The 27,959-nt window shown below is 39.7% G+C and overlaps 4 protein-coding genes across 4 annotated transcripts in view; all 4 read right to left on the reverse strand.

Annotated features, from left to right (window-relative positions):
* LOC134816279 (serine/threonine-protein kinase RIO1-like) overlaps positions 1–27,959 on the reverse strand; it is a 66,630-nt gene that overhangs the window by 19,288 nt on the left and 19,383 nt on the right. The window lies entirely within an intron of this gene.
* On the reverse strand, positions 1,281–5,064 carry LOC134816225 (glycogenin-1-like). The gene is made up of 5 exons (XM_063824968.1): positions 4,739–5,064; positions 4,360–4,498; positions 3,076–3,329; positions 2,560–2,659; positions 1,281–2,229 (listed from the first exon to the last, which is right to left on the reverse strand). Exons 1-5 carry the CDS (start codon positions 5,042–5,044, stop codon positions 2,081–2,083), a joined length of 948 nt encoding a protein of 315 aa, XP_063681038.1. The 5' UTR covers positions 5,045–5,064; the 3' UTR covers positions 1,281–2,080.
* Positions 5,448–6,051, reverse strand: LOC134816226 (NADH dehydrogenase [ubiquinone] 1 alpha subcomplex subunit 5-like). Its single transcript, XM_063824969.1, has 2 exons — positions 5,866–6,051; positions 5,448–5,723 (listed from the first exon to the last, which is right to left on the reverse strand). Exons 1-2 carry the CDS (start codon positions 6,042–6,044, stop codon positions 5,537–5,539), a joined length of 366 nt encoding a protein of 121 aa, XP_063681039.1. The 5' UTR covers positions 6,045–6,051; the 3' UTR covers positions 5,448–5,536.
* Positions 10,930–27,889, reverse strand: LOC134816423 (uncharacterized). Its single transcript, XM_063825259.1, has 9 exons — positions 27,717–27,889; positions 17,593–17,772; positions 17,061–17,420; positions 16,823–16,919; positions 13,088–13,158; positions 12,742–12,924; positions 12,449–12,634; positions 12,086–12,307; positions 10,930–11,945 (listed from the first exon to the last, which is right to left on the reverse strand). Exons 2-9 carry the CDS (start codon positions 17,767–17,769, stop codon positions 11,544–11,546), a joined length of 1,698 nt encoding a protein of 565 aa, XP_063681329.1. The 5' UTR covers positions 17,770–17,772; positions 27,717–27,889; the 3' UTR covers positions 10,930–11,543.

The raw sequence follows: 27,959 nt of genomic DNA on the forward strand, positions 1-27,959 counted from the left end.
TACTTGTACCATTAATTCTTTTGAGTGAAAAGTGTGACTGGAAAAAAGTGCACCATATTTACTTGTACTATGTTTTTATAAATGAGTGGGATTCGTGCATGGTAAAAATTGACGATTAATTTGACCAATGTAGCGCCGAGCGCATCAACAATAAATGAATCCAGAAAATTGCGGAAAATAACTTTGCGAAGGAGGAATTTCACTGTAATTAATTAACACATGGCTAGCGTCGCGCGCAGCATAACAGACGCTTCCTATACACTTAATTATAAGGGAGTGGTCTATATTGCGAAGGAGCAGACTTTTGTCATCACCGCAGGTCCATCGGGCCACCTCATATATCCAAACCCGATTACTCATTCCCTAGGATCTTTTTGCCTTCGGCAAGAGTAGGGGAAAAAATTTGCCGGATATTTCTTTTTTTTAAATGTATTTCTAAAATCTTGAAATGCATATTTTTCACATTTTAACTCGAATCCCTAAAAATCAAAACTTTTGAGCAAGGTAGACGCTCAAGGGGTCGAGGTCTGATAGGATATGCCAATTGCATATCATTTCTGATATTGATAATAACTTGTCATATCATTTCTGATATTGATAATAACTTGTCTAATCTTGTTACAACGACAACGTACTGCTTATTGATTTGATATTTGATGTCTACTGCAGATAGACCTAAACATTAAACACCATCGGTCTGGTCGTATAACTAACTAACTAAATGAGGAACCTATTGTGTAATTACAAACTATTGTTTATAAGGATTAATATCATAATTGATAATGACAAAAGCCCAATACGTAAGAAGGATTAATTTAAATTTTCCGACAAGGTCCGGCACATTCCGGAGTTCTGGCAACCTTATATTTGCCCTAGATTAATATCCGGCAAAATCCGGTCCGGCAGCAAAAAGTCCATTCCGGTCGGTTCCTGATAGTTACTTTTCACATATTGTTAGATATACTGTGATAAACACTCCACACTTTTATTTTACCTGTTACTTGGGAGACTTGTTCGTCAGTACACTGGTACACTGGTAAACTGGTAAACTGGTACAGTAGTACAGTGGTACACTGGTACACTGGTACACTGCAGCTGTGGTTAAATAGTGGTTAAATAATGGTTACTCTGTGTGTCAAATTCTTACATTTGTCTGCAATGACTAGGAACTGTTTGATCTATACTAGGAACTGTTTGCTCTATACTAGCCTTGATATTTTTTGAGAATTTCAATGATTCTGAGCATTTCAATGATTCTGAGAATACAAGAAAAAAATGAATTTCATGAATCAAGATAATAAATCGAATTCGTACAGTGTGTATTTATAATGTGAATCATAATAAAAATGTTAAATCGGAAATACTGGTACTAACCATAGTTATTCGTATTAGAATCAAAAACGTTTTGTAAAAATTGATGAATATTAATTTCATAATAAATTAGCGATCAACGCTTTAAAATCTTGTAAAACTAGCTCAGATGAGCCAATATCAAATCTTGATTCAAGTAAAGATACATTTAAAATACAAAAATATAATACGTTGCGAGAGCCAAAAAAGATGCATCGCAAAGTACATGCGATAGAAACATTAAGTATTAAACATTTAAAACGATTAATTTTAAAACCTTGTTCATAATAATATGTAATATATCCGAATATAACAACTACTATAAATTCTAACATTTCTAACATTCACAAAATCTTCAACGAACAGAAAATTATAAAATAAAATTTTCAAGTTTTAACACTACTACAAATGTATTAAGATCTGTTCAATGCACACATAGTAAACTATGCTCACTGTCTTTTACATGGTAGCTCAGAATTAAGTATAATTAAATATTAGTGATTAACTTATTTTCCACTTTTACAGGTGAGAATGAAGTCAGATCACCATTATGTTATAACTAATTCTGCACATGAAGTATAACAGTAAGTGTGCAGTGAACAGTCTCATAAAAAAGGTAATTACTCCGACCCTCAAACCATGCAGGGTAACGTTTCTTCAATGAGCTAGGCTCACAACAAAGGCTCGCAACAGAGGCTCGCAACAAAGGCTCGCAACAGAGGCTCGCAATCTAGTACATTGAAGACTTAGCCTTCTCCTTGTTCTTTATTTGAGCTGTGATGTGTGACAGAACACTGCTGACGTCATCAGGTACCACGTGACTGGACGGAGCAGCAGGTTTAGTAGAACCAGTAGATATCGGGGGCACGTAGGGAGCAGCTGGGAAAGAGGGTTAAACACTGGGTTAGTGGAAATAATAGCTGTTTACTTGTAACAAAACTGGAAACAGTTTCTTTGCAGTTACTGTATATTGAGTATAATGTAAAATAAACAAGAAAGTTACCAGAAGTTGGTTGGTAGTAACTCTGTTTGACCAACTCAGCTACTTTGTTACCTGGTTACCTGGTTACCTGGTTACCTGGTTACCTAGTTACCTGGTTACCTGGTTACCTGGTTACCTGAAGTTGGTTAGTAGTAGCTCTGTTTGACCAACTCAGCTACTTTGTTACCTGGTTACCTGGTTACCTGGTTACCTGGTTACCTAGTTACCTGAAGTTGGTTGGTAGTAGCTCTGTTTGACCATCTCAGCTACTTTGTGCCAGTCCTCCAGGAACTTGCGGGTATGCTCAGTCAGGTTTTGTCCTTGTACCTAATTGTAAGATATTGGTAGCTAGTAATAGCTAGTAGTCAGTAGTCACCTTAATATGAAGATGATATGAAGGAGAGATACTACTGTAATACCTGACTACACTGCACTATTTTCAGCAAATAGAGGCGTTGGCACAATCGCAGGAACATGTTCACTGTGCAGCTACTCAATAAACAAATTCCAGTTTTAATGGAAGATTTGGAATTTTGCGCAGCATTTGATCTAAGATCTTGCTGCTAACACAAAACATGAAATATCAAAAAAAGCTTCAATTTTGTATCCAACTCTTGTACGATTGTGAGGCAAAAACACTTTTAATTTATCGCAGCTTTAAAGTGTCAATATCTCCACACCCTCAACATTTAAACAGCGGAAATCAGTAATCTTAAAGTTAACTAATTATTATAAGTGTTTACCTTGCCGTTAGCATACTGATAATGCCAAGGTTTAACAGCTCCCAGGAAATGTACCATCTTGACCTGATCAGCAAAGTGTTTGTAAGCAGGCAGATAGGTGTAACTAGCGTTGGGGTTCACATTGTAGGAGAAGGGGATGTGCTTGCTAATGTCACCGTGGGACCACGTGTTGAAGTGAGCGTTTAGCAGCCCCTGGTCCCCTCCGTCAAATGACCCTTCCTCGCACGCTCGCTTCATTATAGCTTTATATGTGTCTGTGGGGGGGCAGGGTGACAATTAGGTAACAATTAGTACATGTATTATTATTAATAATAGTATGTATTAAGTATTTTATGTACAATGAACCATTGAGTAATGGAGTACTATTCGGAAACATTTCCACTGAGCACGGTAACAATATATTAGTAACAGTAACAACATATTATGTTACTGTGATTTAGTGAGGAAGAGCATTGCTCACTCCAACAACTAACCATAAGGTGACTTTTAAAGCTACAAATCATGAATGTCCAAAAAAGGGAGCGGTGTAAATTTAAATTATTCGTTCATTATTGGCCTTATTTTTGGCTAAACCCTGGCCCAAATTAATAAAAATAAGGATGACCAATGATGCGCAGATTAGTTCATGAAAAACGCGTAATGCTCGAAATAAGTGTATGTGAGTACTGTGAGTATGTGACAATTGTATGTGACAATATTATCCTGTGAGACTAACATAGTCTTCATGAGCATCGTTTTACTAGTGAGAGGCGGTTCACTGCGTTGTTACAGTGATTTTATAACTATTACCATTATGTTCATTCTAAATAAACCTATCAGGTCTGAGGAATGTCACTAGTAGTCTCACTGGGATTAGTGGTTAGTCACCAAACACACACACACGATGTTTAGTGTTTAAATAAACTAGAGTTAATTAGATCCTGCTAATACTAAAAACACGTACAACAACCAGTTACAAAACTGATATGGTCCCTTGTTTTCAGGTCCTTCTACACAGGGTCCCTACCAACCACATGGCAACCGGTCAAAACTTAGGTCTAGTGTACGTTCGCGTTCTTTACACGTTTGATTTTAAAACTGTGAGTAGTGAGTTGAGTCGTTATGAGTGGAATACATGACCAGCAAGAATGAGGCTCTGTTTCAACGGAAAATAAATATCACGATAACAATTAAGGATTGGCACATAATATGAAACTACTATTACTGCTACTACTACTAACTAGTAGTACAATTCTGAGTTCTGACAGGAATAATTATTAGAGAACACACAATGTGAGTGTTTACCTGGAGAAGGTGCTAGAACGAAGAGTCCGGTGTTGAAGCAGTCAGGCCACCCCGCATCTCTGCAGGCGGACAGCTCCTCATACTGGAACAGGTCGTCTATATTGGAGAGGGGCATGGTGTCTGCATCAACAAAAACTACCTGTTAGATTAATAGGTTTGGGTTTGTTCATATATAATAATGTAATAAGGCAGAGGTGTTACTCTAGCGTTATGAATGGGGGGAGGATTCTAAAATAGCCAAAATCTGGTGTATGTGAACGATTCCAAAAAACGAATACTCTGGAGTTTTAATTTGGTTCAACACAGTTTACAATACAAAGATCAAACAATTTCAATGTTATTGGGAAAAAAACTTCACACGACACAGCTGAGCACTAACTTTTTTATACTGATTGAGTTTCCACACGTTAAGCTTGGAGAAAGTAATCCCAAGTTCAGGTCTCTTCAACATAGCAAGTCTATCACTATCCTTACTATCCAGCTGTGTGACATCCAGCACTTTATCCCAGGTCTTAGCGAGCATAGCTCTAGTGGTCTCTGGTACAGTCTCCGTAACCATGACAACAGTAGCACGTGTAGTTCCCACGGCCCTGAGTTTGTAGCCTAGCACTGCTGCACCAAGTCCATATTCGGGGTTTGTTACCAGGGTGACAAAGGCTTCTGTTGCGTTGGGTAGACCAGGCATAGTTACTGGAAGCTAGTACTAAGAATGAAATAATTCAGATAAATAACGTTAGGGACTAATCTTTAAATAGCATATTCCCTAAATAACATGATATTGTGTGCTTGACAATAATATGTCAATTATTTAGCTGACATATTGCAACTGTTCTTTAAAGATTAATTTTTCTATGGTGATTGGCGATAAGTTAAAAACAAAAGATCTATTTTAGAACTTATCTTCATAATTCCCTCGTATTTAACTAAATAGAAAAATATTGAAGAGAAAAACTTCAAACTAGGTTTCAGGGCAAGATAGGTAACAATTAAGATGGTATTTACAGTAGAGAAAAGTAAACACACTCTTTAAATTCATCCATTAAATAGGTATCAGAAACTAGGGTGGAAAGTTTGAAATGAGAACATCATATTATAATGACGTCATGTAACATTGTACAATATATTTAAACTTCATAGCTAAGCATCATTTCAGAATGTAGCTGTTTGAATGATAAGTTTATATTGGCCATTTCCATTGATTTTCAGGAGCATCTCCAACCAGGGGCTCCCATGGGGCCCAACCCGGTAGTTTTCTTATCAACAGCAGCTCAGACTTTGCTTCTTGTATTACATTCTCGATACACCTTGTATCAAGTGCTTGTTCAAATTCCACAACTGATTTAGCTTTCTCTAAAAGCCCCATCCTGAAATTATTGAACCCATGATTTCTTCTGCAAGTATTATATGAAAATGAAAATTGCAATCAAAATAAGATACTAAATAATAAGATACTAATTAGTCAATCAAATTAATTTACTGAAATAAGCCAACATATTATTTAGACACCTTTCTTTGGTAAGTCTCTCTGTTTCAACTCTGTATGGGTAAATCTTTGGTAAGGTCTCAAGCTCTGTAAGAGTAGTCTGATACAGTTTGTTTAAGCTGAAATAGGGGTCTTTGACAACATCTCTGCCAACAATCCCAGTAATCAATCTTGGATTTGGCAGTCTAACCTGTCGTGACATAATCCTGCAATTACATCTAAGTTTATTTACTACGGAAAAAATTGAAGTTAAAAATTTCATAAATTTGGCATAGTATCAGAAGCCACAAATTAAACTAACATACTAACTGCACACAACGATGGCACCTCTTTTAACCCTTTTGATTTAATATCCACCCCCCCCCCCCCCCCCCGCCCCTCCCTTTCAAGTTTATCTCATGCAGGGACGTAGCCAGGATTTTTCTTTGAGGGGGGCTGTCGGCGAGCGAAGCGAGCCGACGTGTCCAATCAAGCTGCGCAGCGAGCGAAGCGAGCAAGCTGTGGCAGGGGTCTGGGGGCGCAGCCCCCAGCGGGGTCCAGGGGCGGAGCCCCTTGGCGGGGGCTAGGGGGGCGCAGCCCCCCGGAAATTTTTTGCGAAACAGGGTGTTTTAGACGACATTTGGCATTAAAGAAATTTGTAGGACAGCAATAAACTGGGATTGAAAAGAATCAAGTACTCACGTAAATTTGGTAACTTCACAACAGCAATCTGCATTCTCCAATCAGAATTTACGACTTACTCAGGCCTCATCGTCTTAAGATTTTTACATTTCCTACGGTCTAGGGGACACTATTGACTATAATTATAGAAGTCTTCTAGAATGTTTGCTTGGATTTAATGACATATATTTGCTAATCCACAGTTCAAATCTTTGACTGACTGCAGTCATAAACACAGCCCAGTTACCAGGCGACCATGGGGACTAGGGGGCTTATCTTTTTTCTGGGGTTCGATTTTTTCCGGGGGGGCTGCCGCCCCCCTAGCCCCCCCCCTGGCTACGTGCCTGATCTCATGACCTAAATAAAGGTCAAGCCATTTCTGCCACCACCTTCTGTAAGTTAATACTGCCCCATACCAGCACTTCGTACCAGGCGTTCAGATATAAATAATCTGCTGACAAATCAGGCAATATTTCAATTAAAAAGTCCTCAAATTCGGAAAAGTGCCTTAGATGTTCTAGTTCCCTACTCAAAGTCAATAACCCAGTCACTGTAATCGATAAGCTAAGAAGGTACACGAAACGTGTGTGAACAATGTTGAGTTATCAAGCTATTGTCGTGAGAAGTTCCTACAGCTTTACACGTCACAAGGCACACTGTTCCTACTCAAGTATTGTATCCTACAAATCTTCTCTCCAGATACTATTTATTCAGGCAATACTATCGAGCATATATCTATATATTCTCTCTATTTGTAAAATCTATGTTTAACAAATAACATGAATGTCCAAAGGAACGAATGGCAAAATATTCTGCAATAACATAACAGAACGGTCTCTTAATCAACCTAAGAAAAACAGTGAAGAAGCGAATAATTATTTTTGTAGCGCTCGATTTTCATCGTCGATTCAATTTTCATGCGTAATACCAGTATAGTGCGCGGCGTAAAAGTGTGATTGTGACGAATGCAGTCTTAACAGTACTTCAAATTCAAAATAAGTATAAATCATTTTGTATCACGTGGTGACCCCCACGGTTGCTTCACTATATCGACGATACAGGGGGAGCCGCGCACTTCGTGCGCGGCGGGTCATACAACGTATGACAAAAATCATTTACATCTTAGATATCAAATAATAGTTGTAATAAAACAATAATTGTAGCACGATGCAATTCTGGGTCGCACCGTGCATCAAATAATGTTTCTCGCAATCAAATAATTATGATTTTTATTTTTGGTATACATCGGGAAAATTGAAAATGTACTAATACTCAAATAGGCCACGTGCCCGAGTTAATTGACGATGTCAATTCATCGCAGCTCGGCGTGGCACAGTAGCGAATTTCGCCGATCTAGCTGTGAGAAGCCTCATTGAGTTCGCGACGCGGCACAGTAACCAGTAACGCATCGCACTACACGTGCCCGATCTGCAAAACATTAACGACATCGTTACGTCACGTCAATCAACGAGTTACCTGGCACGCTAGTCCCTGTGCGGGGCACTCTTTTGAAGATTCCTAAACAGTCGCTTATTACGTAAAAGGAGCAATCAATAAATTACTTGACGGATGTTACTCGTCTAAATTTCTTCGAAGTAGCGCGCCGCTTTCTTTTCGAAATATTTGTCATACGTTGTCATGTATGACCCGCCGCGCACGAGTGCGCGGCTCCCCCTGTATCGTAGAAACTCTACAGGGGTAGTGAAGCGACAGTGGGGGTCACCACGTGATACAACGAAATATGGCCCGATGGCAAGTGCTACGAAGTAGCGCGGCGCGCGCCAGGCCAGATCATTTAACGGGTGATACTCGTAAAATATCTGTTCCATATATTGGACCGTCCAACTCGGCGCGCGTCCTGGTAGGTTGTAAACCTACAACAGATCATTAACAATGGTTAATAAATTACCAGTACCAAGCTAGGTAAGGTTGCGATTGTAGGTTTACAACCTACCAGGACGCGCTCCTACTAAATCGCTCGCCCAAATTTTAAGAAAATTCTTGTGAAAAGGCCCTTTAGGCATGAAAGTGATCGGAATCGGTGTATTTTTGGACGCTGATTCCGAATCACCCCCCCATGACGTAGGGTTAAAATGCTTCCCTGGAGAGTTATGGGCAAAAAACCGTTTTGGTCACGTGACAGGCTAGTAAAATACGAATTCGATTGTTTAGGGCTCGTGTTAGGGTTAGGGTTGTTGTAAGGGTTATGGTTAACTTCGGGGTTATGGTTAGGGTTAGGGTTGGGATAAGGGTTTATGTAAAACTGTTTTGTACGGCTGCAAAACCATAAAAACCAAAGTCACGTGAAATTTTTGGGCGAGCGAATTAGTAAGAGCCACCATGCACCAGGACGCGCGCCGAGTTGGAACAGATATTTTACGAGTATCACCCGTTAAGGTTGCGAGAAAGATTATTTATAGTTTATGTAGCATTGTAACAAGCTCCATAAGTTGGCACACAATTTTTTTCCTCCGATTTAATTGACAAAGTTGGTACTAATATAATTAATACCAAACTGCAGTACAACAGTTGTTTAAAAATGTGAATAAAATAATTAAATTCCACCGTAATTAATGCAGCATGGCAATTTTCGCTAAAAATGCTTCGCTTCATACTTATACGGCGCTTGGTTTGTGGTTGCCACGCGCGCTTTATTCGCAAAAATGGTGCAGTTTTTATAGTTTTTGGCCTACAACGTCCATATATATTATATTGCACATTGGGCTTTTATCCTGATTCATCAAGTTTGAAAGAATTCAAATCAGTTGCAGTACAAATACAATGTGAAGTGTGCTCTCTGTTGGCGTTGAGATATTATAATTTGCTCAGAACTCTGAAGTGAAGCAAATACGAGCCCCTGACAAGGCCGTCGACTATTGCCATGGCTATGATTGACCGATTACTTTAGAATGGTTTTAGTGGGTAGCAATTAGATCTCGCTCACTCTGTATAGTTTCATATGGCCTTTCATACACGTAAAAGTAAAAACACTTCCTATATTGTATATAACTATAAGGGGTCTTTCACATATTACATAATCAGCCGAGTTACCTGGGGACCTCAGGCTATTATGTTCATAACGAGTAACATCCGTCAATACAATGTACAAAAGCCCAATTACCGTAAAAACCGAAATCAACGTGCGTGAAACTATACTGTATACAGAGTGTATACAGAGTGTATACAGAGTGTATACAGAGTGATCCAAATATAATTGTGGCTGTGCCCAACATAGTTCCAGATAATTTCTACTGTATCTACTAGTACTACCTACTTGAGACAATGATGTATGATTTATAATAATAAGTATAGTGTTGGTAACAAATCATACTACCAAATATTTTTGAATGAAAAATATATTTTCAGATTTTATGTATTAAGAAGTATCATAATTTCCATAGTTATCGTTCAACTTAGGGTTAAATATAATAATAAAACATAAAAATAATATTTGATATTGAAATAATAAATTAATTCAGCTCAGATGTAAAAAGTATATATAACTATTTCTATATTTTGTATAAGTATTGATCTAATGCCGAAGAAATAAACCAATATAAGTTATATAACTGCATAACCCCACTGTAATATGTATTACAGATAAATATAAAACATAACACTTCATGTCCCGGAGGGCCCAGGAGGAGGGTTATTGGATAAATTAATCTTGCTCCTGTCGTATTCTGTTCCGGCGAATGGGGAACCTTCAGTGTTCCATGCCTTCTTCAATATTTCTTCTGTGTTCTGGAAATAGTTTCAGCTGAGTCGATGTTCAATAAAGATAGTAAAATTAAATTCCAGAAGGTTCGGAAGTTAAAACATGAAGTCACATATTCTAGGTTTTATATGTATTTACAAATCCACGGTCTGCATTCGAGTTTTGTCACGGAGCCGGATGTTTTTAAGCAAGTTTGACGTTGTTAATATTTGGGTGGACGTAACTGTTTGCTCCACTTTCCGACCTTTACACATGCAAATAAACAATGAAGTATAACTAAAACAATCGTACAAGTTAAATATTTAATGCTAACCAGCTCGTCGCTGGAGGGCTGACCCAATCTTTTCTGCTGCTGATCGAACATGAGTTTCTGAACACAGGCCCGTTCATCCTGGCCGAATTCATGCATGTGACGGGTAGTGTCGATAGTGTCCAGTTTAATAGCGTGACCACCCTCAAACATACCCGTCCACCAATAACCATCTCGACCCTTCTCCAAATTTATCTGAATTGTAGGTCACAATTAATAAGATGGCCTTATCAGTTATTCTAGTCATTTTTAATTTCGTTGGTTAAATTAGTGCCAAAATTTTATAAAATTGGGAACAGGTGACGGTGATTTTGAAGTTTTAAACGTTGCGATTTACATTTTTATTGAGCAGAGAACCCCAAAATTGTGAAAATTTGTAAGTACAATAATGAAACAAGGTTTTATTAGCTGAAAATTTCAAAATAGTCTAAAAATTAAAATCAATTTCTAAAAATAAATGTCATGCAATGAAATCAATCAATAATAAAATAATTATATCATGGTAATAATCAGTAAAGAAAATTTAATAGTCAAATAAAACTGTCATTAGGACAATGTAGAATATTAAATATTAAAATATTGTATTCATGCTAGAGTCCTAAAACTAAATCAATGTTAATGAGAAGAAGTCATCGGAAAAATGGCAGGAATTCCAGTTCCGACCCAATCAGCATGCCAAATCAAAGTGTGTTTATAATCGGAATAATTTAAAAACCAAAAAAGTTGGTCCATTCCCAAAAACTGAACAATATGTAAATTGATAATATCAATAATTAGATAATTTATGTTAAGGTGTATAAAATGGCAATATTATAGAGCAATCAATCGTTAGTCAATTTCAGTCGTGGCTGAAAAGTTCGTCACATTAAAAAAGTCAAGATTAACTGTTCACTAAACTACTGTAATCAAAGTGTGCTGTCTCAGATAAGGTGTGTCTAAGTATCTGGCTCTTATTCAATTGTCTCGGTGAAGTCTGCAGCAGCTGCCCACGTGCGCGCGTCTCAGCTGAATAATCAGCATTTAGCGACCACCTCCCCCATCACTGACTCCTCATCGTTATTAAGTGGAGCGAACTGCCACTGTAACATACTAATAGGCGCCTCGTTCTTCTGACTCTCTGGACGATGCTTGCTCAAGAACAACTTGATCTTTGAAGCAGTGGGAGGTTCCAGACCTCTTATCTCCAGGTACTTGGAGACCAGTTTAGTGTCCGTGAAGCCGCTGTCGTACGCTTCTAAGATAGCATCCTTGACGTTGCTAGGGAGACCGCGTTTTCTGACCATTACAGCGTCGCTGGTGTGCTTGTGGGGTACTCCGTTTATCATGTAGGAGACGGTGCTTTCTTCAGCGTGGTAGAAAAGCTGCACTTTGGCGGGGCATCCTTCACTTGCTTTCTGCGTGCAGTCGTAAAACACCTGAGAGAGGACCCTATTTAGATCTATATCTACTTATGAGTACACTTCACTAGAGATTTAGCTAAGTATGGCCAGTATGTTTTTCGTTAACTCAGGAAACAAATTCTTCAAAATTGATTAAATATTAGAAAGACTGTTACCTTTCTACCGAGGGGTGTGGCGTGACTGTATGAGAATTTCCACAATCCCTCGTGCTCAATGAATGTTTTAGCGTCAGCAGGGCTCTGAAATATGGTTACAGGTGTCCAGTCTTCACGAGGTCGAGGTGAGAGTTGGGTGGGCTGTTTGGGGGAGGGATTGTTTGCGGAGGAGCACACGGAGGAAGCACTAGAGACGATCTTTTGTAGCAGGGCTACCTGGCTCTGAGGAGGTGACATTGGTTATTTACAAAATTAATAATTATTTATACTTGTCAGTTATATATCCTAAATTAAATACTTAACGAAAGCCTGAACAGTGAGAAAATTAAAATAGTGAATGCAGGACTGAGTTAGTGAACCAACCTGAACATTGAGGTTGCTAATAGCAACATTAGCAGGGGGAGGGTTACTGTTGAGGATACTGTTGTACTCGATGTGGTTGTGAGGTTCTCCGTTAGTGTAGAGTAGAGCTGTGCCCACGTGATGGTAGACCACGTGACACAGAGACCCGCATCCCAATTTAGCACGCTGAGTACATTGGTAGTAAACCTGATGGAGGGAAATGGTTTAGAACTCACTTCACTGAACTATAAATCGATTGAGATCATAAGGTTGATAGAGCCAGAAATTAAACTCTAACAGTAGCAGATAATTACCTTCTTTCCCTCCGTAGTTTGGTGACTGTATCTAAACTTCCATTTGTTATCTCTTGTGATGAAGGCTTTAGCTTCATCGGCTGTGTTGAACAGTGTTTCTGCAGACCACTGTATAGCTGGACCTCTGACCCTCTGAGGTTTGTCTCGGGGGGAGGCTTTCTTTCTCGGTACCAACGAGGAAAACTGAAGTAAGGAAATATAATTAGTTACCTATGTGTAATTACTACTGTATCGGTTTAAATGAATGATTTAGCTAATCAGATCAAATTTAGGACTTTGTGCCCAGTCTATTTTCCTGTTTTAAAGAGGTTTAATATTCTAAAACGACCGTTAAAATTCCTCAAACCTTTTGATTCCAACGGGGTGATGACGACTGCTCTTCTTTTTTAATGACGGCTGCTACATTTGGCTTATTTTCTAGAGGAATAGACGTTAAGTAAAACAGAAAGCATTAGTCTTGTGATGAACGTTACAATCATAGTTGCATCTTTGACATTTGATCGATTTTGAAAACGAAATCAATAACAAAATCATTAAATATCGATCTGTAAATCAATAGTAACTGGTAGGAGCCAAAGGTGTGCAGTACGTCTGAATAAATTTGAGTTTATTTTTGGGGTTCTCTGCTTTTTAGGTTCACTGTCGCCTGTCGGTAGAGGGACTACCAACGATTTATTAAAATCGAACATGACGAATCGAAGAATTATTAATTCGCGCGCAGCGCACGCGCGTCTTAGCGTGCTACCGGGTAACTGTGAAGACTTTCAACACAGAAAACAGGAAAATTAAAGTGAAAGTTGTGAGTACATTGGTGCGCGGCGTGCGACGTCGGGACGCTGGGATGAAGTGAACATTCTCTACATCCTATATTCTTTATAAGAAGACCTCTTCAACAGATAGCTGAAGAAGCCTTCTTCTTCAAATATTCATCAATTTTAAAAGTAATTTGAGGCATTCACATTCAAAAGCTCACTCTACAAATTTGGTTCGAAAAGCAAACTTCAAAAAGTAAACGACAAAACAGCTTTACGTTTGGAAACACCTGATGTAGTGTAATTGTGAGATATCTTGACGAATTTCATTAAGTTAAGTGGCTTAATGTTTGATCTAGATTAGCTGACAGAATAATAAATGGTTAAATATGGACCACGAAACAGGGAGACTAAGATAAAACATAAAACTTACGACACACTCCAACTATTATAGCATTAACTACTACTAATCGGTACTAGTATTTCTAACTTCTAAGTAGTATACATTATAATTAACACGTAAAGACTATAGATTAACTTGTTTTATATTGACTGACTTAATGATGAAACCACTATATATGTAATTATACACGTCCCGCACTGATCCTATTTTTCAATTCAGACTCACAACACTGAGTAGGTGCTATCAGAATCTTATTCTTGGATAACAGCACAGTCAGGTTCTTACTTTCTATTGTAATTGAAAATTAATAGTAAATTACTATGTTTACAGTACATTAATGCTTCATCATGACTGTAACACTGTGAAACCTGATATATGGCTAAAAACTTCGAGAAAGTGCATGACTGAATAACTTCTATACACTTCTATACAATTCTATACAATTCAGCAATTGAATACAATTGTGTACATGTCGGAATATTGGACTTAGTTTAAAAGTAAGCTGCGTGATAGAGACTTGCTGTACTATTATCATAGGTGGTGGAGCGGATGATAAAGCTGAATTAATATAACACTGGAATAACGTTTTGGTTAAATCCTTTTTCTGGGCCTCTAACATTTTTTTTCAACTCTTCTATTATATTAAAAAGGGAATAATTTAGATGATGATTATTATAGTGAAAGAGTGAAGGGGCAGCCCTACGGACTATTATTCCTGCTTTGAAAATAGAATTCCGTTTTGAGACAGTAAAATAGATTCAAACAACCCAGCCGGGGCTTGAACACTCCATTTCGCGTCCTCCATAAAGTTAATTGCGGATATAGGCTATCAGTAGATGTTTTCATCTCAGAATTATAAGCGAATGTCGCCCCAGTCCAGATGCAAAATTAGCGCAAAAGTTAGGTCAGTGCGCAAATGTTACAATTTCGCCAGAACACCTCTAACCTGCACTCTGCAGCCTGATGAGATTTTGGAGCTGATAAAATTGTTCGGCAACCAAATATTGAACAGATAAACTTCCATAGTTCAGGCAAGGAATTTACCGACATGGATAAAATATGAGTAATTAGATTCCTGCAATACATTGTTACAGTTCGGATGAAAAATAGTGCTTGAGACCGAATTCGAACCCGGACCTTCTACATGCGAGGCGATAATGTTGCCACTGGGGCGACATTTGCTTATAACTCTGAGAAATATACCGGGGCGACATTCTTATAATTTCGCTTACAATTTTGCTAGAACGCCTCCTCTAGGCTATAGACATAATATATAAATAGAGCGACTTCACGGTGCATTATAAGGAGTAAGATTATGTGCTTCTTAAATGGAGTACAGCCAGAGAAAATAGAATTGCAAACAGATCCAGGTTGTAAACTCTTCATAAAGCTAATATAACAGTTAAGATTAGGATTTACGTGGATGGTAAAACCTGGAATATCTTAATCTTTGCACCATTTTGTTGAATTCAAAGAATTACTTGTGAAATGCTTATTTGAAGTGTGTATATAATAATAAGTGTCTTAATAATACCAAGAAATCCGTGTGTGTGTGTGTGTGTGTGTGTGTGTGTGTGTGTGTGTGTGTGTGTGTGTGTGTGTGTGTGTGTGTGTATGTTTGAAATTTCCGAACGGTTATACAAAAAAAACGGTAAGAGTTACGGGACTGGTTTTTTCGGTATAGTGCCGACAAAACTCTGACGAAGCCAATAAGCAAATTTTATAAAAATCGGCCGGTGGTAAATGGTTTAATTGATGGTTTTGTACCACAAAATATGTTACATAAAATGGCTTGAGAAGAACGGCAAGAGTTACGGGGCTAGCTCTCTCTCTCTCTCTCTGCATAATATTATGTAGCGTATATATTACATGGCGTATATATTACATGGTCATATAATACTATAAACTTATTAGGGGAGGGAGTGCTCAAACGGTCTGTTTGGACTGTAGAGAGAGTTCATACTTTCATACGACAATGTAATGCATGTTCACAAATATGATAGGCTGGTGTGGTGCATGGTGTTAAGGGTTAATTTCTATTGATTATTGATTAAGAATTACTATCTTTTAAGCATACTATTGGATACGTGAGGGCACTCCGAATAGAATTGCTCGCCTAATCCGGGTTTTGACTCAGCGGGTAATTACTCCTACCCTTTTTAACTGCGGCAGTGAAATCCCGGCCGAAGGCCGGGTTACACTAGTAAGTGTATATTATGGTTATTAATTGATAGTTAATTTGTTATTACTTATTATTATAGTGTATATAATAATAACAAATTAACTGTGTTAATTCTATACTTTACTTTGTCAGCCTGTAGAAACACATGTCATGTCATGTGGGTATGGGTGTTATATTGATTACTTTACAATACCACGAGAGACAGAAAGTGCATTAAAGAACTCGCCACAAGCACGACACACACATAAATCCCGTCTGGTTCACGTCCTTTTAGTTCTAGATCAGGACGTATCAGGTTTCCTAAATATTGTGCTCATGTTTTTAAATAAAGGGGCAAATATTCAGACCAGATTCATAAGATTAGTTAAAGGTTTCATTATTGTCTCGTGTAACAGACAACAAGTTCATTACTGCCCATTCAGCACGATAATGTAAAGAGAATTGAATGTATTGAATGAATTTTCCAAAATTGCAGCGCAACATATCGAAAACAGTCGCCTGATTCGAGAATGCTGACTTATAATGATAACAAAATCCAAACGCCGAATAGCATACATTTTGCAACACAGAACACATAGCGATTTGGCGACACAAGACACGCAAAAGCACGAAATTTAGTGACACGTCACGTGACCTTACATTGGGTCACATGTGACCTAACATTGGGTCACGTGACACACCACGTGGTACACCACGGGTAGCTGATAACACTGCACACTCCGGCTCCTACCTGCAGACATTCACCTTTGTGCAAACTCCACATACTCTCTTCCGGCTTCACCAAACTGTTTAGCTTCTCTTCTAAGAGTGTCTGGAGGTCACTCTGTTGCTTCAACTGAACCTGGCGAATATCGGAATGTCAGGCTCAAAAAAAATCGGCCCTTCTGAGAACAAGACAATAGCCACATAGTTAGTACAAAGGACAAAACTACAGTAACACTCCAAGACAGCCCTTCATATTTAGACGTGATCAAAGACTTACCTTCAGATTATAAGGTTTGATATCTATCTTGAGATCAGACGCTTTAATATTGGGGTTAGGCAGTACCAGCTTCAGGTCAACATCCGTTGCGGTTTGACTCCAGGCGTAGTGCTCGGTCACCCCTCCGTTGTGATGGTCCCAGCTGGAAGTACTCCAGTCGCCCTGTATCTGCTCCATCGCCTCCTGCTTCAGCTCCGGCTTGGGAAGTAGTTCTCCAGCAGTAACGTTGGGAGTAACAGTAGGTCTGGGGGTGATGGAGGGGAGTCCAGGTGTAGCAGGAGGGGTGGGAGGGTGGTTGTTAGAAGGGGGTGAGCGGGGGACTGTGGCTGGGGACCCCATGCACTCGTACTTCTTATACACCTGACCAAACATAGCAATATTAGCAAGGTAAAACTACTGAATAGTACTATAACCATCAACATAATAAGCCATATTAATTCTTTGTTTAGATTGTTGAATTAAACATGAAGATAGCGAAGGCTTAAAAAATAGTCTAATTATGTAAATAAAACGTTAAATAAGTATTACGAACCTTGAGAAGCTTTTCCCTGGCCACACCCGGCGGGAATCCCATACTCTGATCTGAAGAAAGTGGCCTGAAGAAGTCTGTTTTGCGGTAGAGAAAGCCCAGGACTACCTCCAGAAAAGGCTCCAGTTCTCCACAATTCTGTAAAATGCCAAGTAGAGGCGCGTCGAATTTATCATCCATGTCCTGGGAGAAGAGGAGTTTAATTAACTGAATACAATTCTCCGGTAAAATAAAACTTTACAGTATTTTGATTGCAACGGAAATAAAGGTGAGCTAATACAGATAGATTTATTTTCTGACGACACCGGTACAATATAACGTCGGACCATGTTATAAAACGTCGGATCATGTGACATGTTAGCAGGTGTGATTAGCTAGTGTCTCAGATAAATTGTAAGTCAACGAAAAAAGCAATTTGTAACCACTGGACAACCCAACTGAATGACACAGTGTCACGCCTAACCTTACGACAACGACCGGAAACTAAGTAGGAATTAGGTAGCGCTGAGTAACCCCAGAGTAACCACGAATCGATATGCTGCTAATATTCAACTAAACTTCGACGATGGATACATAAACCAATTCACAGTCAGGAGTTCGAGCACCAAGACCGGCTTTCTCAGCGTTGACAGACTGCTTATCCTTTACTTGTAAAATCAGCAATAAAATAAACCAGTAAAATCAGTACCAGGCCAAATGTCTGGGCTTGATGTTCTATAAGGAAAGTTCTAGCCTAGTTAAAATGTGGTGGCAGCAGCAACGACACTGAGGCGGCGAGACAATGTACAGGATCAGGTGGGAGCCTTGTATTACGATATCCCGCCAACCCTTGCTTTTCGCTAACTCCCAAGCTTACAAACCGACTCAGGCTAATTGAATTTCGAGAACAATTAAAAATTTCAACACGTAGCGAATGTTGGTTAAATGAGCGGATTAGGTTAGGGCCACGAGAAGCTGGCGAAAAGTTTACTGGTATTGAATGGCAAAGCAAAATTAGAAAATTATTAAGAGTCCCCTGTAAATTGAGGATCTTTATCAATAGAATTTGGCAAACCTTCCTCCTGGTCGTCGGCGGCGCTAGGTGTACAAATTAAATCAGGTCAAAGCAAAGATTACGAAGTAGCGTTATATAACCTGTTAAATAGAGGGCGCATCAACCGGGGCAACGTCGGTCATGTCTCACAGGTATAATTTAAATTTAACGGTTATAATATTCCGACAAAACGTTATTACCACAAGTCAGCTGCCCATAAGCAATACTTGGAACCATCCAGAAATGGTGACCTTTATCTAGACGAACATTAAACTTGCAGATATATATTATTATATACCCCCTCCTGATTTACCTGTAAGATAACTCTCCCATGCCATAGGGGAAAGGAACAATTAAGTGATAACCGATACAGAAAAGTCAGGACTCAGGAGAGAGGAGGAATTCTTAGTTCAAAGCTTTCAACATCAAATCAAAAGTCGGTAAGTTCAGTGTAACACCATGTCTCCCTCATAACTAGTTCACTATACCCCCGGTATTCCTGCTCAATAGAGCATGAAATTGAGTGCTAAAGTTTGGTGAGTAACACAAAGCAGGGACAATAATGCAAGATAGATAGCTTTATCTTACTCTATTAATTGAAATAATTTAAACTAAATTAACTCTCCTGTATGTACGAACAACAGAAAGCAAAGAAGCAAATAATGAGATTATAAGTTGTGAGTTGTGAGTTGTGGGTTAAGTGCTGGAGTCGAGTAGCAGACACCAAGGGTTAGGATAACTGGTTAGTAACGCCTAGTAACCCAGTCTGGTAACCCTGGTAACGCTAGGTACGGCTCAGCAACGCCACGGCTTGAGATTTCAGACAAGTGCAGTAAGCGTGCTAACAGTGCTCACAAAGCAACAAAGAGTGGAGTATTGCTGACCAACCAAGCAGTGCGGTGTGACTAACTAACTGATCAGGTTACACGCTCCTCCCCTGCTAGCTCTAAATTACTGGCTGTCAAGTTGGTCACGTGATGTAGGGTCACGTGACTCACTCTCCAAGCAGTGCGGGCTCCGAGCACTACTGCCCGATACACCCCGCTGACAGGCCCTGTGTACAAGCTCCAGCAGTTAGCCGGCTTGCTGCCAAGCAGGGTGAGGTTACAGGCACTCCCACCCGGCCAGTCACAGGTCAGGGATAGCGAGGAGGACCAATCACAGCCCGGCAATCTGTCACGTGACATGGCAATCATTTGGGAGGGAGAGATAAGAGAATTAGATTAGGGGATTAGTTTTCATCATCATGAGCGCAGATGCAACATCACCTAGTGGTGCTATTTCTTGTCAGACACGATTACACGGTACAAATCCCTCGCGTCCCCCTGGAATTTTGCGTCCCCCTGGAATTTCACGGCCTGTGTTTCTACAGACCGTGGCTTGATGTGCCTGGGTGTTTTTTGGCTTTCGACATGTGACCTCTTCGGCTGATCATGTGATCCCTGGCTGTTTTACTTGGCTTCCCTACCAGCACTTGCCTTACTTCAAATTGTCTGGTTTTAGTTGAGTCGGCAGTTTTGTCATGGTAGCGTTGTCATGGTAGCGAATTACGTTATTGACGAAAACGAAGCGCACTACTTCCGTATCGGCAGATGACTGACAGCAAGACAGGCTTCTTGTTAAACAGGCAAGTAGGGACTAGGGACACAAGCGTGAACAGGTAAACGCATCCCGTCACAAGCAAGGAATTAGAAGAGAACTCGGCAATGTTAAATGTTAGATGCGTCCTAACTCCTAACGCTGTTAAATACCAAGGAGAGAAGGAGATTTAACGGCTGAGTACTGTTAAAGTATCGTATATAGGAATTATACAGGTAGTACAGATAAGTATTGGCTAAGTATTATCAAATGTTAATTGTTAAGCCTAACTTTCGTTATCGCTGTAATATGAGGCACAATCTGGAAGTTTAAAAACAAGGCAATTTCCGCGGACACAAGGCGAACAAAGCCGATCCAACGTGAAATCAGGCAAACAACCCTCATTGAATTCGAGCTGGAATCATGTTATGTGCATTACGTGTAATTACATAATATTAGCTTATTAACTTTTAACTTGCGATTATCTTTCATCAACGGAACTGATCTTAAAATCAATTGACCTAGTTTTAACACAGCTGAATTGATCCTTATCAAATAACGGTAAACGGTAAAATTTAATAATATTTCTAGCGGCTAAAAATATATAAGTCACATACAGACGCGACCGGGGGAACAATCTAACAGCGACTGAAGTCACGACACTGTAGGACAGTGTGATGTTTCTAAATTGTGTTTAGGACACTGGATACCCCACCAATCAAAACTTAACACCAGGTCCAAGACAGATAGCCAATAATAAAGCCAGATTAGATAGCTCACTCTGTGTGACAAGCAAAATTAGTGAAACAGTTTATACCCCTATAATATCAACCTGATACAAAGACCTGAGTTATCTTGCACTATATTTTGAGATTTAATTGAAATTTAAGGGACAGAAAGACTGCATGAGCTAAGCTAATTATCAGCAAATGAGGCTACTTCTATATAACCGCCAGTTCAAGCAGTGATTATCTTTGTTCAGCAACAAAGCGTCCTAAACAGGACTAAGATAACTTTAAAAGCTTTGCTTTCAGGACCCGGGACTAGTGCAATAACTACTGCTGCCCCAGGGAGGATGGTGGATCGGCTTCTTAACAATGGGGAGGCAGGACAAAAGTAGCATTATTTTAGCCAGTAGTTGACAGAGATTAAGCAAGCTATAGTTGCGGTGTAAGAACAAATCTCACGGTGCAGAGACTTATTATACTAATTAATCTATATTCTATATAGCTTGTAGGTTCAAACTAGATGTTGTGAAACACTGAAGCTATTATATTCCTTCTGTAGAACGAAATACGCGTACGGAATATACGAGTGGAGCTGAGGAGACAATGGAAATTGTAGAGCTTACAAACAGCTAGCAGGTGACGAGCAAAATAAGCAGTGCGCAGTATTGAGAGAGACTTGACCAGGTTTAGTAGATTCAAGGACTGGCAAAGACCGGTGAGGGTGGGTCGGAGCAAGCTCCATTGTGGGGAGGCAGTGCGCTGTAGCAGGGAAATAACGCACTACAACACAAAGAAGGCGGTCAAGCAAGAGACGCTCGCCTCGAGTAATTAGCTGCCCCCTGGCCCGGCTGTAGAAAGAGAGGAGCACTACAACACAGGACCCACTATGTGCGTATCAGGTTACCTGCTTGCTCCTGGCAAGGGACCTCGCACAATCTCTGTCTATCTACCCACCACTCCCCCTCCTCACAACTCAGGCACTTCCACGGGTTCTGTTACAACATCCCCCACTGTTTTACGGCTTTTCACCGCTCCAGAGCGGAGGGAGGGAGGAGGAAACCCCCACCGGACCCGCCGGAGACGCGGACATCACCTACCAGCTCCTTAGTTAGTCCCGGTAATTAGCCTAAGTCAGGTGTTACTTGCTTTGAGATAGCTTATTGAGTTAGACACCTGCTACCATCAACCAGATCATCCTCCCCGGATCCTCCAATGAGAGGACAGCAAACCAACTGCTGACCAATCAGAAGCCAGGACTGTTGTCAGGGGGTGTCCTCAAGCAGGGTCCTACAGCGGCTCGAGACCTATTTCGTTAATAGAGCCTCCCTTCCAACTGTTGGAGTTCTATTACTCGTAAGTCTAAACGATCGCTTAAATCTGCCGAGAGCGAGATAGAGGACAGCAGATCTCGAGAATAAGAGACAGGTAAGCAGCAGGGATATAAAGCAAGGCCAAGGTGATATTTGATAATCTAGAATTGGCATTAAAAGTGAATTAACCGTGATGTAGGGTGGCAAACTAATGAAATGTGCACTTTGCCCTGGCTTATATTACAACCGACCGGGACCGAACCAAGCATGAGAGCAGACAGATTTAAGGCACCTTATTAACCAATGATGGAAACTGATCTTGTTATATTGCTGGTTAGCAGAAAGGGTACGGGACGTTCTTAACTATCAGGCACTTCAAGCGTGTCTAGTCAGTAAAGAGAAGCCACCAACCCCGGACCAGCCGAATCACGTCATCTCCAGTTGCCATTATTTTATCAGATTTCCCGACAACTTAATTTGATATATTTCTCTGTGTTCCAGAGCTTTGGATTAATTTCGAGACACCTGCTTTTAAGATTATAGCAGTTCAATATAGTTCAATGAGACAAGGTCTATACTTTGCAGGACTCTGAATAGAGACAGTAAAAGTTGGGGTAGACTCAGGACCAGGCACAGGGCTGATTTTACAACTTCAAAAGAAAGGTTGGTACCAAGGTCTATCAAAAGAGACTTAACTTAAAATGCATTATAAAACGTATAAAATTTAAATGGTGACAAAAGAGAAAATGTCAACGGCACCGCCTTGGCGAAACGGCAGTCCTTGCAATGTAAGTGTAAAAACGTTACAGATCTTGCATTGTCTTACAAGTCCTTACACCGCATCGAATTAGTTTAACTAATTCAATCACTAATACATTTAATAAATTTGCTTGAATGAGCTATTATGGCTTGTTGCATTGAGGCAGTCTTCGTAACATAACTCCATGAGGCTATAACTGAGTGTACAAATACTGCACAATCAAGAACGTCACGCGCAGTATCTCAGAATGAGTTCCAGTTACCATGGCAACTCAAGCTACCAGGGTAAACTCAAGCTACCAGGGTAAACTCAAGCTACCAGGGTAGTCTCAAACTACCAGGGTAAACTCAAGCTACCAGGGTATACTCATTACTCAAGCTACCAGGGTAAACTCAAGCTACCAGGGTAAACTCAAGCTACCAGGGTAGTCTCAAACTACCAGGGTAAACTCAAGCTACCAGGGTATACTCAAGCTACCAGGGTAGCTTCGAGCTACCAGGGTAAACCCAAGCTACCAGTAACCAGGGTAAACTAAAGCTACTGGAGGGTTGCCTCAAGCTACCAGGGTAGTTTCGAACTACCAGGGTAGCTTCGAGCTACCAGCCACCAGGGTAAACTCAAGCTACCAAGGTAAATTGAATTTAAAATTCAAGCTACCAGGGTAAAGTCAAGCTTCGAGGGCAAACTCAAGCTAACAGGGCAGACTCCGAGGTGCCAGGGCAAACTATGAATGAGTTATTATGCTTGTTGCACTGAGGCAACGTAACTCCATGAGGCTATATTATGGTTGAGTGTATAAATACCACACAAGGACTTCACGTGCAAACTCATGGTACCGGAGTGAATTTAGGTGGCGATGATGGTTCTATAATATTAATAAAAGCTGTGTGTTGTGACGGTCAGTTCGGTTTTACTGATCGGCAAACGGGAATAGTGAAAAAAGGCTCTGATAAAAACAAACCCTAACCCTAGGCAAAGTTGGAATCGTTTTTCAAAACACGGATCGAGTAAGAAATTTGATGCTCGATAAATCTAAAACTTAATTCACCTTAAAAAAACTAAATAATGCTTTAATAAAGCTAAGCATTCTGATTTATGGTGAGCAAAATTAAGATTAAGGATGAATACAAATTTGTCAGCAAATTTTCACATCGATTGACTTTTGATCTACGAATGTGAAGAATAACCACATCACAAAGAACAGAAAGGACGCTTCTAAATCGTCAATATAGGGAATATACAAACGAAACAAAGTATAATTTTAAAAGCAGCAAAACAAGCACAACATGAAGCGTATAACGGCACGATACAATAAAGACAATAAAATCCCATAAAGAACAAATTCGTCACAAGATTACCCAATTTCTAGTCGTATGAGTAGGTCGGCTTGTTTTTCGTTATGTTGACTGCAGGGCTTGCTTGACCGCAACAAAGCAAATGCGTGCTGTTACAGCAATTAGAGGGCACGCAAGCTGAATGATGCGTTCACAAAATCTGAGAAATTACAATATCACATTACTGCATCCCAGACTAAGAAGTGGGGCCGGATACAGGCATAATTACTGCATAATTAATTACAATCAATCACATTGATCAATTGGCCACGGTTCCTACCCAGCTTTACGTTTTACAGACTACGAATGTTGTCCTGTTTTAAACTCCCGATTTACAAAACGTCTGAAACTCAACACAACTTCTCCAGCTAAAATGCCGCCATTGATAAATAATTTTAGAAAGCAAAAATCGAGAAATTTCTCTAGAAAGATTAGCGACCAAATATATTGATAGTGGTCAAGTGGTACCTTAATTACATTGACTGGTTTATCTCATGTTAAAAACCTGGCTAGACATTACGTCGGGGAAATTATGCCGGGGAAATTATGTCGGGGAAACCATAATCTATTATTAGAAAACAAGTGGCTAGATTGGCTGGAGCTCGCTCTAGTACTTGAAATGCCCCCCCCCCCCCCACTCGGATGGTCAGCAGCTATCATTCAAATTATTACAACCAGACGTAAATATAAAGGGCGTGAAAAGAGTAAAACGTGTTGTGTTTGAAAAAAGTGAAACGTGTTGTGTTTGAAAGCCGCACGGGATGTCTTATTAAATTGTTTCACTGATAATTGACTGAAAAGTTTACGTAGTAAACGTCGAGCAAGATTTATAAATAGATATTAACCAGAATAATATGTGGAATTGCATCGCTTTACAACTTTATAAGTTAACAAAAACGAATGATAAGTAAGTTTCTACGTGCCACATGGGGCATTAAGAAACAATACCAAACCAGTGTAAAAACACCACTTCTTATGAAGGTGTCGGAGCAGGGCGTCTGAGCAGGGTGCTCACTAAAACAAAGCCGGAGACAGTTTACTAGAGTTGATGATCGGAGACTTAACTAACGGAGAGAGGCGAAACACAAAGAATGAAGAACATCTTGTAATATAACAGAACATTGAACTCACTCAAAAAGTGCTCTCTAAACTACTATTTGTCTCTCCATCCACTCAAAAAGGTGGGTATTCACGTGACCCCTCCTGTATTAAAACGATGGTGAATAATCGGCAAGATCTACTCATAGCGTGGCTTGGTAATGAAACACCAAACAAGTCACTTGGGTCGAATCAACATTGCTTTGTCTCCTAATCATATACAAGATCGGGTTACACCACGTGACTCACCGTTGCTAGGTCACGAGGGCCCACGTGATTGCCGGGGAAACCAACGGGAGCCCCTGGTGGGACTTGTTAAAATAACGGCAAGATTGTCTCACACTGTTCACTGCGATGATTAGGGCGCCAAGATAACTTCAAAATATGCGACAACTCCGCTACTTTTGATGATCACACTGGGAGGAAATACATTCCACAGATACTTTCAAACCGTCCCGGGGCAGCACTCAGCAGGGTAAATACTGGGTTTATTTGAGCAGATTACAACTACTACACTTCACGTGGTTCAAGAGTATTGTCGGAAAAATAGAATTGGGTTGTGCGGTGATTTGATTGGAAGGTAAAATGTTGTATCGGATGACAGAGCAGAAATAAAGAGCAGAAATAAGGCAACCTCTCAGAGAGGTCCTCTCTCTTGCTGATTACATTAGACAATCAGTATCCCGGTCAGGTATGTGGCATTACCCAGGCCACATGGTATTGCCTGACTCACTCATCACATCAATTAGAGCCCAATTAAACCAATTAGAACGCATTATCACCGGACCTTTGAACGTCATGAAACCAAGCAACGGAAGGTTTAAAAAGCTAGAGACAGAGAGCTGGAGAGCTTGTGCCTAGTGTCCTGCTCGGCTTGACTGGAATGACAGATTGGAGATACACACTTCCTAATCAGTACGACTAATTTACAGAAGTTTCTGGAAACTTGCTGATATGGATCACTGCTAAGCAAACTAAAGCTGTCCCGGATCAATGACAACATTCACAGCTACCTTTATTTTCTTATGGCTACACTTCATTAGGATAAACAAACGCAGCTTTACGGTGAAAATCTCGGAACCAGTTTAACATTTTGTGTAAATTAAAGTTATAAGTTATTTTAAGTTGAATTTAAGTTGGTTTTGATATTGAATGTTCATGTTGGAATTAGGTCTGCTAATTATAGATATCAAACGTAAATGAAGCTGAGCTGGCTACTAATCGTCACCAATAATCCCAAACAATACAATATGTATGAGACAATAGAACCGCCATCTTAGGACGAGAGTTTGGAACCATATCCAGATAATAGTTTCACATAACATTTCGGGGAACTGTGGAATGTGGATTGTGGAAACTGATTCGTTTTATTTATAGAATAATCTAGAACCAACTAAGACATTACACAACCATGAACTGAGTAGCGTATTACAGCAACCAAGTAGCGTATTACACCATCAAGTAGCGTATTACACCACCGAGTAGCGTATTACACCACCGAGTAGCGTATTATACCACCAAGTAGCGTATTACATCACCGAGTAGCGTATTACACCACCAAGTAGCGTATTACACCACCAAGTAGCGTATTACACCACCAAGTAGCGTATTACACCATCAAGTAGCGTATTACACCACCGAGTAGCGTATTACACCACCAAGTAGCGTATTATACCACCAAGTAGCGTATTACATCACCGAGTAGCGTATTAAACCACCAAGTAGCGTATTACACCACCAAGTAGCGTATTGCTCAACCAAGTAGCGTATTGCTCAACAAAGTAGTGTATTGCTCAACCAAGCAGCGTATTGATCAACGTTGCCACTGACAAATTTACAAAAGCATCCCACAACTAAACGTAACGATAAAAATAATTTCAAGCGAGGTTTATTTGAAGATACACTTGTTGCAATGCTATGAGGTTCAAGAATAGCAACATATAGTGACAAGGTGTAACAACTAGCTGCCAATTTCGACATTAAACCAACCTTCATTAAAGTGGTCGCTTTATTAAATTCCAAAAGCAAAAGTTATATCTACAGGTTTTAAGTTAAACGCACATCAAAATAAGAACACAATGTTAAATAGTTCTAACGAATAGAGATAAGCACGATGGCCGATAATAGTAGTAATGAACGAATTGGTCTATAATCTATACAAAATAGAAATCCAATTATTAGGTCACATGAGTTGCCGTTATGGTTTCTAATTTCAATTCCAATATTTTGAGTTTTGTAATTTTACCAACTCAAATAGCTACTCATAGATTAAAAAGGCGCACTTACGTTGGTACCGAGAGAGAAAGAGTCCAGCTATACCGTGATCTGCAGAATCATCAGCTAGCAACTAGTCACAGTGTCACCACGCAGCAGTGTTCACTGCAATGTGATCTTCTTCACCACCAAGTAGCGTATTACACCACCCTAATTCTCTTCAGTCCATACTTCTGAATAATGTACCACTTAAATTTGGGGAATGCGATAAAATGCAATATTACTTTAGTCACACCCTCTCTTTTAGTCAACAGA

The sequence above is a fragment of the Bolinopsis microptera genome, chromosome 6 (genome assembly GCF_026151205.1).
Source record: "Bolinopsis microptera isolate Bmic1 chromosome 6, MBARI_Bmic_1.0, whole genome shotgun sequence".
Taxonomy (NCBI): Eukaryota; Metazoa; Ctenophora; class Tentaculata; order Lobata; family Bolinopsidae; genus Bolinopsis; species Bolinopsis microptera.

What these genes read in the sequence shown, in the direction of transcription:
- LOC134816225 (XM_063824968.1), bottom strand. Translation starts at nt 5,044, where the DNA reads ATGCCTGGTCTACCCAACGCAACAGAAGCCTTTGTCACCCTGGTAACA. An exon ending in CGTTCTAGCACCTTCTCCAG is followed by an intron (nt 3,330 to 4,359) that starts GTAAACACTCAC and finishes GCCCCCCCACAG; the next exon opens with ACACATATAAAGCTATAATG. An exon ending in CTACTACCAACCAACTTCAG is followed by an intron (nt 2,230 to 2,559) that starts GTAACTAGGTAA and finishes CCTCTTTCCCAG; the next exon opens with CTGCTCCCTACGTGCCCCCG.
- LOC134816226 (XM_063824969.1), bottom strand. Translation starts at nt 6,044, where the DNA reads ATGTCACGACAGGTTAGACTGCCAAATCCAAGATTGATTACTGGGATT. An exon ending in GAGAGACTTACCAAAGAAAG is followed by an intron (nt 5,724 to 5,865) that starts GTGTCTAAATAA and finishes CAATAATTTCAG; the next exon opens with GATGGGGCTTTTAGAGAAAG.
- LOC134816423 (XM_063825259.1), bottom strand. Translation starts at nt 17,769, where the DNA reads ATGGATGATAAATTCGACGCGCCTCTACTTGGCATTTTACAGAATTGT. An exon ending in AAACTACGGAGGGAAAGAAG is followed by an intron (nt 12,635 to 12,741) that starts GTAATTATCTGC and finishes TCCCTCCATCAG; the next exon opens with GTTTACTACCAATGTACTCA. An exon ending in TTAGCAACCTCAATGTTCAG is followed by an intron (nt 12,308 to 12,448) that starts GTTGGTTCACTA and finishes TCACCTCCTCAG; the next exon opens with AGCCAGGTAGCCCTGCTACA.